Source organism: Antedon mediterranea, chromosome 2 (genome assembly GCF_964355755.1).
Source record: "Antedon mediterranea chromosome 2, ecAntMedi1.1, whole genome shotgun sequence".
In the NCBI taxonomy this organism is placed as follows: Eukaryota; Metazoa; Echinodermata; class Crinoidea; order Comatulida; family Antedonidae; genus Antedon; species Antedon mediterranea.
The window spans coordinates 9,154,900-9,169,568 of record NC_092671.1 but is presented as its reverse complement, the minus strand read 5'-3'; the positions used below and the strand labels follow the sequence as shown (position 1 = coordinate 9,169,568).

General features: G+C 34.0%; 2 protein-coding genes across 5 annotated transcripts; both read left to right on the top strand.

The window, feature by feature from the left end:
- The first annotated feature begins 581 nt into the window (after positions 1–581).
- Positions 582–4,023, top strand: LOC140039248 (putative inorganic phosphate cotransporter). The gene is made up of 5 exons (XM_072084850.1): positions 582–1,043; positions 1,382–1,477; positions 1,592–1,725; positions 2,021–2,170; positions 3,862–4,023. Exons 1-5 carry the CDS (start codon positions 959–961, stop codon positions 4,021–4,023), a joined length of 627 nt encoding a protein of 208 aa, XP_071940951.1. The 5' UTR covers positions 582–958.
- A 1,842-nt stretch (positions 4,024–5,865) lies between these two features.
- On the top strand, positions 5,866–14,564 carry LOC140040297 (sialin-like). 4 transcript variants are annotated; one of them, XM_072086110.1, is made up of 11 exons: positions 5,866–5,944; positions 10,617–10,693; positions 10,790–10,899; positions 11,062–11,295; positions 11,761–11,848; positions 11,996–12,091; positions 12,443–12,573; positions 12,710–12,859; positions 13,526–13,658; positions 13,804–14,042; positions 14,196–14,564. In XM_072086110.1, the coding sequence occupies exons 2-11, from the start codon at positions 10,648–10,650 to the stop codon at positions 14,376–14,378; spliced, it is 1,410 nt and encodes a 469-aa protein (XP_071942211.1). In that variant the 5' UTR covers positions 5,866–5,944; positions 10,617–10,647; the 3' UTR covers positions 14,379–14,564. The 4 variants fall into 4 exon arrangements, with proteins under 4 accessions (XP_071942211.1, XP_071942210.1, XP_071942212.1 ...); XM_072086109.1 differs by lacking the exon at positions 5,866–5,944 and adding an exon at positions 9,809–9,947; XM_072086111.1 differs by lacking the exon at positions 5,866–5,944 and adding an exon at positions 9,819–9,997.
- Positions 14,565–14,669: the final 105 nt, after the last annotated feature.

The window sequence follows — 14,669 nt, the reverse complement described above, 5'->3', positions numbered from 1 at the left end:
CAGTTTTCTAGAATATTAATCTATGATACCTAATAAATACTGTAGTAGGCCACTCTGGGTAAACCTATAATTGAAACTATCATTAAAATCTTCAGCAGGGAACATATGGGTAACAATTGAAACGCTGGCATGTTTTTTTTCTTACAGATTTGCCACCTAGATTGCATATTCGATATATTACTGTAGCTATGTGTTGTGTTGCAAATATTTTAAGCATCATCGTTCGTACAAATTGGAGTATTGTCATGCTATTTATGGTACGCCAAACTATGCAAACTCTAGAGGTTTTGATAAAAAACCGTCTACTGACATTATTTTTATTATGTTTTTAAATTAATTTAGACATCATTCAGTAAGCTATGTCTACACTATCAAACTAGTTTGACAAAAAAGTGTGATGTGCCCAAATATGGTAGTGATATGCTTCAATATGGTAGTGATATGACATCACCATGTCCATATGGACACATCACATTTTTTTTTTCATATAACGTTTTATAGTGTAGACAGAGCTTTAGATATGAATTATAAATAATGTTCGGCATTAATCCACCTAAATTATCAACTATTGGTGTGTTAAATTTATATTGCAGAAAAATACATTTGACTGGGACATGAAAACGCAACAAGTCATCTTGGGTGCATTCTATTACGGGTATTCTGTTACACCTATGATTGGTGGATGGTTAGTTGGTAAATACGGCGGCTTCCCTGTTCTATTATCTGCCGTGACAATATCTTCTCTGGTAGCACTGTTGTCGCCATTTGCTGCAGGATGTGGAATTGGCCTTTTGATCATTAGTAGAATAATCGATGGATTTGGACAGGTTGTGGACTTTTTTCATTGTCTCTATATTGTCTGTCTATCAAATTATAGATACAATGCAGTACTAATAATTTCCATCATTCAATGGTTTAGTTACTCAATGACCTATTTTCTACCTATATATCACAGGGCATGGTAGTTGCTGCTACGATTGGTATCATAGCAAAATGGTCAAAATTAAATGAACGTAGTACATTTGTGTCAATTTCAACTTCCGGTAAGCATACAGTAGTTACATCGGACATGTATTGAGATGACAATGCAGATGCACTGAGACTAGTAAGGCGGTTAGACCCCCTCCTCCGAGACACCACATCCAATGTGAAACAAACGAAGGGCACTACGAATAACACAACGGAGAACACCAACATTAAGGGGATACTTTGTTGGGTCCCGAAGCTAACCCCTTAATATATCGTCTGCCTGGTTTGTTTGTTGTTGTTTAGAATCTTTTACAAAGTTCGACTACAATTTATTATTATTTATAAGTGTGATTTCGATCCTAGTACCGTACATTATGAACTATAGTATAAGGTGAGAAGTTTGTTTTTATAGGCTACAGTATTGGAGCAATTGTAGCTAGCTACGCCTCTCCATTGCTTACAACATCGAAGATTTTAGGAGGGTGGCCATCTACATTTTATATATTTGGTAAGGTACATTGAAATCTCTTAATAATTATTTTCAGCTGCTTTAGTTTCCTTCCTATAAATTAGACAATAAATAAAGGCTACAATTTAATATTTTATAACCATTTCATCTAAGGTATTGCTGGAATCATCTGGTGTTTATGTTGGTGCATTGTGGGATCTAGTGACGTAACCAATAATCGATGGATATCTGAATTTGAGAAAGAATCAATACAAATATCTCACTTAACAGAGATGCAGAATGCAAAGGTGAAATAATGATATAATGCGTTCAGATAGGGCCTAATGCAAGTGTCTATTATTTATTATAATGTGCAACAATGATAATAAAAAATAATTATGTTTTGTCAGCGGTAAAGCAGAACGAGCAACCTAAAACAATCCCTTTATTTATATTTGGTACGGTAGGCCTAGATACTATAGGAATTTTTCTACTGTCCACTGCCTTACACGGTTACCGGGCAGCCATACAATTATAGTACACAACATGGTCCTTTAAAGGCAATTTATGAAATTAGGTTTTTGGGGTTTTTTTTCCCTAAAGGTTCACACAGTACTTTGGAAGGAGCTAGCTATGTCAGCACCAGTTTGGTCAATATGTATATATTTGATTGGAGCCGATCTTGGTATATATCTACTAAGTACAGATATGCCAATCTTTTTTGAAACAATATTAAAGTTTGACATTACAATGGTAAGTAAAAATTGCAATAGACAATTAACTTCTGAACAGGCAATAAACTTGTAATTAAAAGCGTAACATAGTGTTGTTAATAAACCCACGCCAAGACGCGATTTTCTTTCCGTATTGCATTTATTTCTCAGAAAGTCGACGGGTGTACCCAATCGTGTTCCACAAATGATCATTGTAATATACTAGATGGTACGCTCGCTTCGCTCGCGTACCATCTAGGTCGTGCCCACAGATGGTTCTCGAATACATAATAATTTCAGCGTTAAAAAACTGGCGATTTCAAATGTACGTACCGCAGGACAATAATACATGTCGTGTACAGGAACGAATAAATAGACACTGTGATTTATGTACTCAACTAAAATTAGCACCCTATTACTTCCGAAAGAGAAACTTGTCACAAAATAAGACCAATTGTTTAAGTCAAATTTAAACAAACTTAATTTGTGTTTTGTATGTAACATTAGGGTTGAGAGATGGGGAAGAGGATGGGTGCAAAGAGGAACAATGTTAAAATATATTCTTTATCCATTTAGTAACGAAATATTAATTGCTTTCATGTTTTACAAATAATATACCACTAAACACAGTAAAACATTGCGATGTAATACTTTGTTGAAACTATCACCGTCCTAGTCGATTGAAATAGTACAGCACATGTAACGATACATCACTACGACGTGTATATGTTTATAATATAATGTAAAACAATTTGTGAAAACCACCTCTATTCGGGGAAAATCATAAATTCGATTTAATCGTCAATAAATATTAAGTTATCTAACTCAACTTAATTAGTAGGCCTAATGGTTTTCAATTGTTTCTTAGAGCCAATTCATACTTAAGTTGGTTCCTACCCTACCCACTAAAGTTGTTCTGCGTTTAGGGCATGTGATGTACCGTAGGTCTATTCTCTACTGGTTTTACAACGCTACTCATGCCAGTGAGGGAAAGGTGATGATGTGGGTGGTTTAACTGCAATAATAAAGATTTGTACATAATATACGGCGAGTGAAAACGCTAGCTCATTATCCGTTTAAAAAAAAATTATATCCAACCTCTGCAGCACAGATTGAAAACAAAAATGGATCGAATTTCGAGTATACAGTACTGTACTTGCCTTTACGACGCCTGAAGGAATAGACACTTGTGAAACAGAGATTGGAATGTTCCATTCATCGCAAATCAATACATTTGTATAATCGTATATTAAATCTATCAAAATAGTATTTTTTTAAGAAAATCGGCCTGTCTTCAACATTATGATGCTGTACTCTAGCTGTTCAACCAGTTTTCAGCTATTAAAAACAATTATCGTAGGAGGAGATAGGAAAATGCGAAGCCTCCTCGTATTTTTGTGGCGGGTATTTTTCAAGATGGACATCCATTAGACAGTGTATACCACGATCGGAAAACACCCCTATTTGGGGCAAATCGTTGAACCTAAATTCGTTGTAATCGTCAATAACTAATTACCTAACTCAATTTAATTAGTAAACAGGGTTACATCAGATGGTTAAAATCAGTACCGAAAGTAGGAACCAACTTTATATACCATCGAGTAGAAATTCTAGAAATAAACCGAGATTTACCGAATTTTGCCCTTACGTAAATTTATATATAGATACACGATTCTAATCATTTAAAAATATTAATATATCTTTTCAACAATATGCATTTATTTTATTTAGAGTGGTGTCTTGTTATCTATAGCCCAGACTGCATCTTTCATTACAATTATTTTTGGAGGAGTTGTTGCAGACAAATTAATTAATAATACTGAAATCAGCAAAATAGTTATAAGAAAAATGTTTGCTTGTGGTGGTAAGTATTTAATATTGAACATTTTCTGAACGGATTATTTTTTATCGCAGGTAAACATAAAATTATAGAATTTTTTATTTAAATGGAAAATAATTCAGAATTATATATTGTATTAATTGCCTTTTTGTTATCTATAATTGAAGCAAAAATGTCATGCTTTTGATTGAATCGCGAAAAGAATACCAGATATTTAAACGACATAGGCCTGCAGGGAAAAGATTGAAATAACTGTAATTTCACTCTTCCCTGGTACTAATCCTCTAAAATGATAATAATATAATAATAAATAATAAAATAATAAACTACTTACTATTATTCTTAGGAAACTAAATAATATATAATGGCGGTTTCGTTATGGATGATTCAGGTTGGATCAAATAGTATGGCCATATCTAATGAATTATTTAGATAACATGCACCTTTTTTATTCCTGCAGTTCTTGGCATACAATCAATTCTTCTCATTCTGATTGGATACATTTCTTATGTTTGGACTGCAGTAATACTTATGATTATTGCATTTGGATTGTATGGAATTTGTATGATAACAATTAGTGCAAATGCTTTGGATATTGCGCCCAATCATTCAGCATTAGTAATAGGAATTGCGTTTACGTTTTCTGGTGTTACTGGGTTTATTGGCCCAGCAGTGGTTGGAGCATTAACAGAAATAGATGTAAGTTGAACATGCGAGTTTTACTGGAGTGACATATCAAAAGATTATACCATATGACTTTAAAATTATGTTCCGGGATAGTATGCTACGATGCCATTAGTCCGTCCGTGGTCATTCCAGCGATACCTCCTAAACAGTAATTTCATTCCAACTTTACAGGATTAAAGTGTAGGCCTATAGGCCGCTATTGGATAAGCCTATATTGTTAATCAATTTTTTTTTCAGAACACGTTGATCCAATGGCGAGGCGTATTTTGGATTACAGCCGGCGTACAGGCAGCAGGACTGCTGCAATTTTTAGTCTTTGGTAGTGCTGAGATACAAGAATGGGCGAAACCTGCAGATAATTCAACTGAAACCAGTTCTTTGATACAGAAGTGACGAGAGCTCTGTAAAAAACATTTACTTGTAAAATCCGATCCTTTGTGGATTCGAACCACCGTCCACAAAAATGTTGGGAAAGGATTGACATATGCAGAGAATATTAAACGAATAATATGAAGAATTTTAACTTTGATCATTGAATTATTATTCTTTATCGGAGATAATTTTTTAATAATTCGGTAGAATTCTCTCTGGATTCAACTATTTGTATTGCTTACGACATCAATAAATAAATTGTATCATTAATTCTACGTTTCTTCTTCCAAATGTGTGTTTGACAATATGCGCGATTTGTGAAAATGGCGCTGCGTGTGCAAGCAAGCATTTATGTTCCTTGCGCAATACTTAAAATGGTCTAAAACATGCTCTAATTTGCGTTATTTGTATTATTATTATATTATTGACATTGAAATGTATGACTATTTAATTTGGTGTAATTACGATAGCTGAGTATGAAGATCTAGCCTATGATTATAAAAGTGTGCTTAGTATCAAATCAGGCGTGAATGATTGAGTTGATTCCGCATTCAGTCTTGAAAAGCTTTTAAAAAGAAAATTTGATGTAGATTCAGACAAGAATAAATAAACTTGTTTTCCTTTTTTCTCTCTCTCCCCCTTTCCCCCTCTCCTTCACAAGGTTAAGTGTGCCACTGAAAAATGCAGTGCAAATAAATTATTATTATTATTAAACTGGACTTCGGGTGATAGGTCTGCTAATGCCATCCAAAGCCTGGTTGGATTAATGTTGAAAAGGTATAATGCAAATAAAGACCTATTATTATGGTAATTTATTTGTGACATACCACCGTGTAGTAAAATGATACAGTAAAAAAACTTCAATGCGTTGTGTTCAATGGCTTAGATCACGCTTATAGCCGTTTACACTTAAATGTGAGTATGTTTGTGTTTATTCCTCCTACCGAAACAATTATAAAGTCATTTTGAAATAATGCCGCTTTTGAATGTATAAGGTTAAAATTACTGTGGTGTCTACAGTTTTAAATAACTATAGGCTCTAAAACTCACTCTTTCTTGCCCGTATAACAGATCACACGATCCTATTGAATATTATTAGTAGAGTAGAACTAATGAAAAAAAGGGGCCAACCTCAAAAAAATTGCAACAAAAGGTTTTTCAACGGATTTTGGTAGTATTGGGTCTACTAAACAACAGAAAAAAAGTCTCAAGAATTTCGACCCCCGGAAAGTGGTTTTTTTCAAGATGGCCGCCAAAATAGATAAAAAGTGAAAATGGCCATACCTCCTAAACTACTTGGTCTATTGATATAATTTTGGTACCAACATACTCAGAACATGCATATTTATATTCGCTATAATAGAACATTTTGGCCAAAATTGACCGGAAATACCATTTCTGACAATTTGACCTTTGACCTTTATATGTTGTATCTTGATAATAACTGACCGTAGGGAAACAAATGATGGCTCAAATTGTTCAGAATGTACATATTTACATTTATTGTAATGAGACATTTTGTCAAAAAATGGTTGGAAGTAAAGGTTATTGACCTTTAACCTTTATCTATGTAGAATTTCCATATCTCGGCAACTATGTGTGGTAGAGATTTAAAATTGGGCTCTAAATACTGAGAATATACTTATTTATATTTACTCTAATGAAACAGTTTGACAAAAAATGACCAGAAACGACATTTTTTTTTACCATTGACCTTGACATGCTATATTTCGATAATGACTGAGATACACTATTTATGGCTCAATTTGTTCAGAATATAATTATTTTATTTCGTAATGGTCTAATCTACCCATGGAATTAAGAGCTTTCCTGGGAATCAAGTAACTGTAATATTTTACATTTATTATATTATATTTAGAATATGAGTTCAAGTTCAAATTGTTCAGAACATACTGTATACATTCTTAATAATAATAATAGTGAATAAAAAACCGGAAAAGTAAACAAAAACGAATATAATAATAATTTTAAATTTCTAATTACGGTATAGCAGCAGTTGATTGGATACTGTGCATGTATTTAGTACGGCATCCTAAACAACTGTTCCAACTTCGTCTTCATCATCGTCATCAATCTCTCTATCTACGTTGTTCCATTCTTCTAGTTGACTCACTCAACAAACTGAAGCACATGCCAATCCATAGCATCTACAACTGCAACATACAGTTTTACATCCAGTAGTACAGTTACAATGGATGATTTTCAAAAGTTCTTCTGAAGCAGCAGTTTCAATCGTCATTATTGGCACAAATGTTTTATTAAAAACTTCCCCGACTTGGCAGCATCCATGGTATTATCTTTCTTTATCCATTGCATGATTTGATAGTATACTCTAAGACTGTGACATTTTGTAGCAGATGAGGTTGGTGGTAGTAGTTGTTGAGGTTCGATAAATTATTTACCCTCAGCAACTTTCTTATTAAACAGCTTGCATCTGTAGCTATTTAGGAAATCCAGTGACTTGGCTCCAAAAAGAATAGACATGGCCTTTAATCCAAACTCCTCGATAGTTTGAAGTTTCTGATGCGGTTGAGTGAAAATATCGGCACACATCAGTGTCATATTCTAGGTTACTTTCTATCAATTTATTGGTTTATTTGCCTTCCTAAAGATGTCTTTGGCTTCGAAGAGTGAGGGTGGAAACGGACTTAGTTCATATTTCATTACATCGTCTAGAGAGATTTGTCCTAACTGAATTTGATGGAAAGAAAGAAGAATTCCTGTCAAGGCATGAGAACAAACACAAATTTATCAACATGCTTTCATATGAGCTACAGAAAAAAGAATGTCCTGTACGACATGCAGCCAACGAGTTATGGTTATGATGCTTGGCTACCACTCCAAGGGTCCTGAGTTCAAGTCCCGTCACATGTCAGGATTTTTTCTAAGGACCAAATTACTCCACTCCCAAAGACTTGTAATAAGACTTTGTTTTGTAGAGCATCTTGTGTATATGTTTGTCTTGTGAACCTCTGAGGGTCCCTAATGATCAGCAATAGCTGCGTGGATCACCCTCATTAAATATGGTTTAAAAAAAACTAAAAAAACAATGCCGATATTGACATTGCTCTGGCAACAGTTGAAGTCTCTGAACATAATACAGTAACTTTGATTGGAGAAGACACGGACTTACTGGTACTTTTACTGTATCATGTAAATACAACAAACCGAGAAGTGTACTTCAGATTAGACAAAGGAAAAGATGGGCCTACTAGAGTGATTAATGTAACCAGATTGAAATCTGTTTTAGGATATAAAATGTGAAATGCATTACCCATAGTGCATGCATTCACTGGTTGTGATTCGACGTCTAGGATTTTCGGAATCGGCAAGAAAGCGGCATTTAATAAATTGATTGAAAGTAACCCAGAATATGACATGTGTGCCGATATTTTCACTCAACCGCATCAGAAACTTTAAACTATCGAGGAGTTTGGACTGAAGGACATGTCTATTCTTTTTGAAGCGAAGTCACTGGATTCCCTGAATAGCTACAGATGCAAGCTATTTAATAAAAAAGTTGTTGAGGGTAAATCATTTATCAAACCTAGCCTCAACAACTACCACCAACGTCATCTGCTACAGAATGTCAGTCAAATCATGCAATGGCTATAGAAAGATAATACCATGGATGCTACCAAGTGGGGATGGAAAGTTTGTAATAAAACATTTTTGCCAATAATGACGATGGAAACTGCTGCTCCAGAAGAACTTTGAAAATCATCCTTTGTAACTACTGGATGTATGTTGCAGTTGTAGACGCTATGGATTGGCATGTACTTCAGTTTGTGGAGTGTGTCAACTAGAAGAATGGGACAACGTAGATAGAAAGATTGATGACGATGATGAAGACGAAGTTGGAACAGTTGTTTAAGATGCCGTACTAAATACATGCACAATATCTAATCAATTGCTGCTATACCCTAATTAGAAATTTAAAAGTTATAATTATATTCTGAACAAATTGAGCCATAAATGGTGTATTATCGAAATATAGCATATCAAGGTCAATGGTCAAACATGTCGTTTCTGGTCATTTTCTGTCAAACTGTTTCATTAGAGTAAATATAAATAAGTATATTCTCAGTATTTAGAGCCCAATTTTAAATCTCTACCACACATAGTTGCCGAGATATGGAAATTCTACATAGATAAAGGTTAAAGGTCAATAACCTTTACTTCTAACCATTTTTTGACAAAATGTCTCATTACAATAAATGTAAATATGTACATTCTGAACAATTTGAGCCATCATTTGTTTCCCTACGGTCAGTGGTTACCAAGATACAACATATCAAGGTCAAAGGTCAAATTGTCAGAAATGGTATTTCCGGTCAATTTTGCCCAAAATGTTCTATTATAGCGAATATAAATATGTATGTTCTGAGTATGTTGGTACCAAAATTATATCAATAGACCAAGTAGTTTAGGAGGTATGGCCATTTTCACTTTTTATCTATTTTGGCGGCCATCTTGAAAAAAAACCACTTTCCGGGGGTCGAAATTCTTGAGACTTTTTTTCTGTTGTTTAGTACACCTAATACTACCAAAATCCGTTGAAATACCTTTTGTTGCAATTTTTTTGAGGTGAAACCTTATTTCTACTCTACTATATGTATTGTTGCTGGATGTTTATGGGTCGGTTAACAAGCTAAATAGCTTATATAACCCTTCCTTTTCTTTCTTTCAAAACTATTATTACTGTATAGACGTTTGCGGTGACGAACACTCTTTGTTAATATTCAAAAGACAACTGTTTTGACAATATTTTAGTTTGGGTGTTAGAGTTGACGTGCTTATAAGTTTGAAAAAGTAAACTTGCAGTCACGAGTCTTCCAATGATCATTAAGAAATTACTTGAATTGATTTAGGCTTGGAGCTTTTACAACATGATATGGTAGGCTATTCCAAGAGTCCACAACTCTACAACTTAAGGAAAACGTTCTGGTACAATTAAGCTTAAACTTGCTATTATACAACTTGTATTTACGACCTCTAGTTCCACGACAATCAACACATTTAAAAACTTGCTGGATTCTATAATCAAGACCATTATATAATTTTGAAGATTTGGATCATATCCGCTCTTTTAGAGCAACAATATATTGGAGTACAGACGATTACTCTAATGTATTGTCGCGGGGCATTTATTTATATGTCTTTTCGTCCCACTTTCATTTCCATATACAGGACATTTTCTCTTAACATGTTATGTAGTACATCTATTTACATTTTTTCTATTGACATAATGTGGTTTTTAGAAATGTTTACATACGTTTATATACATTATGTAAGAGGACTTCCGCGATTCGGTTCAATCGTTATTGGTTTTTTTTTACCTTACGCATGCGCATTAAGATTAAGGCGCAATAATGCTACAGTGTGTGATTTGTTTATTTTTTTCTTTTCATTATTTGTTATTTACCAGTAACAGATGAAAAACTGAGACACAATACTCACATTTGGAATGACAGAATCTTTATAATCTCTAATATTGGTTATTGTTTGATTTGCAATATGATCATCTACATAGACTAAAATTATTTCATTTTTTCATCATTGACAGATTCAAAAGCCAATAATATTACAAAAACACGATGTCAAAAGAGGAAGGTAAACAAATTCTTCAAAAAGACAAGAAAGGTATTTTGCATATTCTAATATAGAAGTACAGTGTAGATCTTCTGTAATCTGTAATAGGGGGTACCGTAGTCATATTGTGTGTTTTTATTTTTACAGACGTGCCGCCCCGACTTCATATTCGATATATCATTGTAGTCATGTGTTGCGTTGCAAATGCTTTCAACTTCTTCACTCGTACAAATTGGAGTATTGTCATTCTATCTATGGTACGTAAAAAAAACCCAACAATCTGAAATTGTATTTTACTTTGAGTAGTTTTGTTTCATCGTATTTTATTAGGTATATATTCATGGGATATAAACTAACATAGTGTTGGTTATTTTATACCTAATTATCATTACTGTGATGCTATTTGGTGTATATTGTAGAAACATGCATTTGACTGGGACATGAAAACACAGCAAGCAATCCTAGGAGCAATCTATTACGGGTATTCTGTTACACCTATGATTGGTGGATGGTTAGTTGGTAAATACGGCGGCTTCCCTGTTCTATTATCTACCGTGGCAGTAAGTTCTCTGATAGCACTGTTGTCACCTTTGGCTGCAAGATGTGGAATTGGCCTTTTGATAAGTAGTAGAATAATCGATGGATTTGGACAGGTATGTTTTTGGAGGGAGTTTTCCTTTTTTGGCCGTTGACTACCTATTAGTGGGGTTGGAGTGGGACGTTATCCATCACTGTAAGATTTTAAAGGACAGTTAATATATGATTTCGGTTAACAGGCCTCGGTACCCCTTTGAAAGGTAAAGACATTTTTCTGAGAAAGGCCCTCGTAAATGTAGCCTAGGCCTATTGTCAACAAATGTAACAATTGCATGTCATCCGCAAAATGTTCAAATAACCCCAAAAAAAGGTCAAATACCCGCAAATGTATAAGTATGTCAACCACAAATGTAAAAAAAACGACCGACACGACAAACGTAAATGTACAATTCGTGATAGCTTAGCAAAGATTTAACATGTTATTGCTGGAAAGGACATTTTCTACCTCTTCCCTCCTAAAGAGTCAGTGGCCTACCCTTATTTAACTATGAAAATAATTGTTTCTCTACGTCGGTTAACAGGGCATGGTATATGCTTCAACAATTGGTATCATAGCAAAATGGTCGAAATTGAATGAACTCAGTACATTTGTATCAATTACAACTTCGGGTAAGCAACAGAATTCTTAACAAATCTTCTCGATAAAAGCAGGTCAATTGTCTCGGGTGCAGGAAGGTATACGATGTGGGGTAGTATAGGGGAAATACAGGCCTACACTAAAATAAATAAAGCAGTACGTGTTTTTTTTTCGTTTAGGCTACAGTGTTGGGGCAATTGCATCTAGCTACGTGTCTTCATTGCTTACCACTTCGACGTTTTTAGGAGGGTGGCCATCTACATTTTATATAATCGGTAAGATATTCCATGGTTGATGATTGCACTAAATTAAATACATTCTATAATAACGATTACCTATTTTTAACCGTATCCGAAACACAATTCCCTGAACAATTAATCCGGACAACCTCCTTATCCTACTATAACAACTACTCTTATCTGCAGAACAACCGAGAATAACAACCACAAAGGAGGACAGCACCTCCAGACAACAATCATAAGGGAATTAGTTGTTGAGAAATACTATAAAAAAATGCAAATAATTTTAGCAATATTTTTAGCAATGTCCAATGAGATTACTAATTAAGAATGGCAACGTTCGGTATATCCCCCATATTTTAAGATGTTTACTAATTGTTTAATAAGGTATTGCTGGAATCATCTGGTGTTTGTGCTGGTGGATTGTGGGATCTAGTGACGTAACCAATAATCGATGGATATCTGAATTTGAAAAAGAATCGATAACAACATCTCGACCAATAGCACAAGATTCAGAGGTGAAATAAAAATGTCTTCATTTGTAAGGTTTTGTAGCAGTCAGGTCAACGGAATAAGCCAGAAAGCATAAATTAAAAATGTTATCAGTTCTCAGTCTAATCCTAATTAAAAACATCAATTCTAACTTTTTTTCAGGTTTACAACATACGTTGGAAGAAACTAGCTATTTCGGCACCAGTATGGTCGATATGTATCTATTGTATAGGTGATGATTTCGGCCTGTATCTTCTAGGCACAGACATGCCCATATTTTTTAAAACAATACTACACTTTGATATTGAAATGGTAAGTACAGTAGTTGTAACTCCGCGGGAGGAAAAAAAGATCAAGAATCGTGATAAAGATCCGTTGTGTAGTTTTGACGTACGGCCTATAAATAAAATAATAAAGGTGGTCCAGAATTGGGATCCTGGTTCGGATTGCCTCCAAGACGTCCGTGACAACATATCTATCTGTGGTTTAAATTTAGTAAAGATCCGCCTTTTACTTGTTTACGTTATCCTGCCGCAAGAGACAAACACACACACACTAGACACAAAAATATAACCTCCAAGGCAGGGGTAACAAGTAACAATCGCATTCAATAGAACAAGAACCAAGTAAGTCAAACTTACGAAAACTTCAATACTTTGTTGAAACTGTCACTGTCATAGTCGATTGAAATAATACAATTGCATGTAACGATACACCACTATGACGTTTACATTTTTGTTGTAAATTATGAATAATAATTAATTAAATAATTAATACAAACGTTGAGAAGCAACTGTCAGTATTAAAGTTTATTTGTATTTGTGTTTATGTATCTAACAGTACCCACACCCACATTTGTGCTTCAAATGGCGACCAAAAATGGTTTATGTATTTATTGTCAACATTAATTTGTTAAACACTATACTTATAACGTACTATTGTAATACTGTTTATATTATACTTATTTATTTTATACAGAGCGGCTTTCTGTCATGTATTGCCCAGATTGCATTTTTTCTTACAACTATTTTTGGAGGAATTATTGCAGACAAATTAATTTATCAAACTAAAATAAAAAAAATACACGTACGACATTTTTTTGCTTGTTTTTGTAAGTATTATTTCCGAATATTTTTACTAAATTAAAAAATGTTTAAAGAAATTATTATATTCAAGTTTTTTTTTCATTTCGGGTCAACATCTAACTTTATTTCACCTTCGCAAATTAAATGATCTTTCTTCTTTTTATTCTACAGGTCTCGGTTTACAATCAATTCTTCTTATTTTGATTGGATACATTTCTTATGACTGGATTGCAGCCATACTTATGATTATTGCATTTGGACTGTATGGAGTTTGCACTTCCACGATATGTGCAAATGCTTTGGATATTGCGCCCAATCATTCAGCTTTAGTAATCGGAATTGCGTTTACGTTTTCTGGTGTTACTGGATTTATTGGCCCAGCAGTGGTTGGGGCAATAACAGAAATAGATGTAAGTAAATTTACTATTTCACATAGTAGGGCTTACAATTGAACTTAGAACACTTTAAATTATTTTCCGAGATAACATATAAGCCCCGATGGTCTCAGTCACCGTCACTTCTCAGAAGTTCAAAAACACTATTATAGCAACCTTATTTTTCAGAACACGTTGATCCAATGGCGAAGCGTATTTTGGATTGCAGCCGGCGTACAGGCAGCAGGACTGCTGCAATTTTTAGTCTTTGGTAGTGCTGAGATACAAGAATGGGCGAAATCTGCCGATAATTCAACTGAAACCAGTTCTTTGATAGAAAATAGTAGCCGATGTAAAGATAGAAGTAAATGATATAGATTATAGGCATATTGATAAATAGCTTGGTTAAAAGGTGATGTTCCAGTCGATGTTTTCCTATTACGATTCCGATTATAAAATGAGAATAAAGAATGCAATAATAAAAACGAGTGTTATTTATTTTCAATGTATTTTTCAACATTCATCAACGATGTATATTTTCCTGGTATTCTAGTAATTTATACATATAGTACATAGGCCTACATACAATATCGAAAGGGTGATATGGGTAAATTGTTTGAATCCCTGTAAGGAACTTATTTATTTTATTAATACCACTAATAA

Bases quoted from the DNA above. Each gene is read 5' to 3' on its own strand.
- LOC140039248 (XM_072084850.1), top strand. From the start codon at position 959: ATGGTAGTTGCTGCTACGATTGGTATCATAGCAAAATGGTCAAAATTA. The intron at 1,044-1,381 runs GTAAGCATACAG...TTGTTTTTATAG, and splicing joins TGTGTCAATTTCAACTTCCG to GCTACAGTATTGGAGCAATT. The intron at 1,478-1,591 runs GTAAGGTACATT...ATTTCATCTAAG, and splicing joins ATCTACATTTTATATATTTG to GTATTGCTGGAATCATCTGG.
- LOC140040297 (XM_072086110.1), top strand. From the start codon at position 10,648: ATGTCAAAAGAGGAAGGTAAACAAATTCTTCAAAAAGACAAGAAAG. The intron at 11,296-11,760 runs GTATGTTTTTGG...GTCGGTTAACAG, and splicing joins TAATCGATGGATTTGGACAG to GGCATGGTATATGCTTCAAC. The intron at 14,043-14,195 runs GTAAGTAAATTT...CTTATTTTTCAG, and splicing joins GGGCAATAACAGAAATAGAT to AACACGTTGATCCAATGGCG.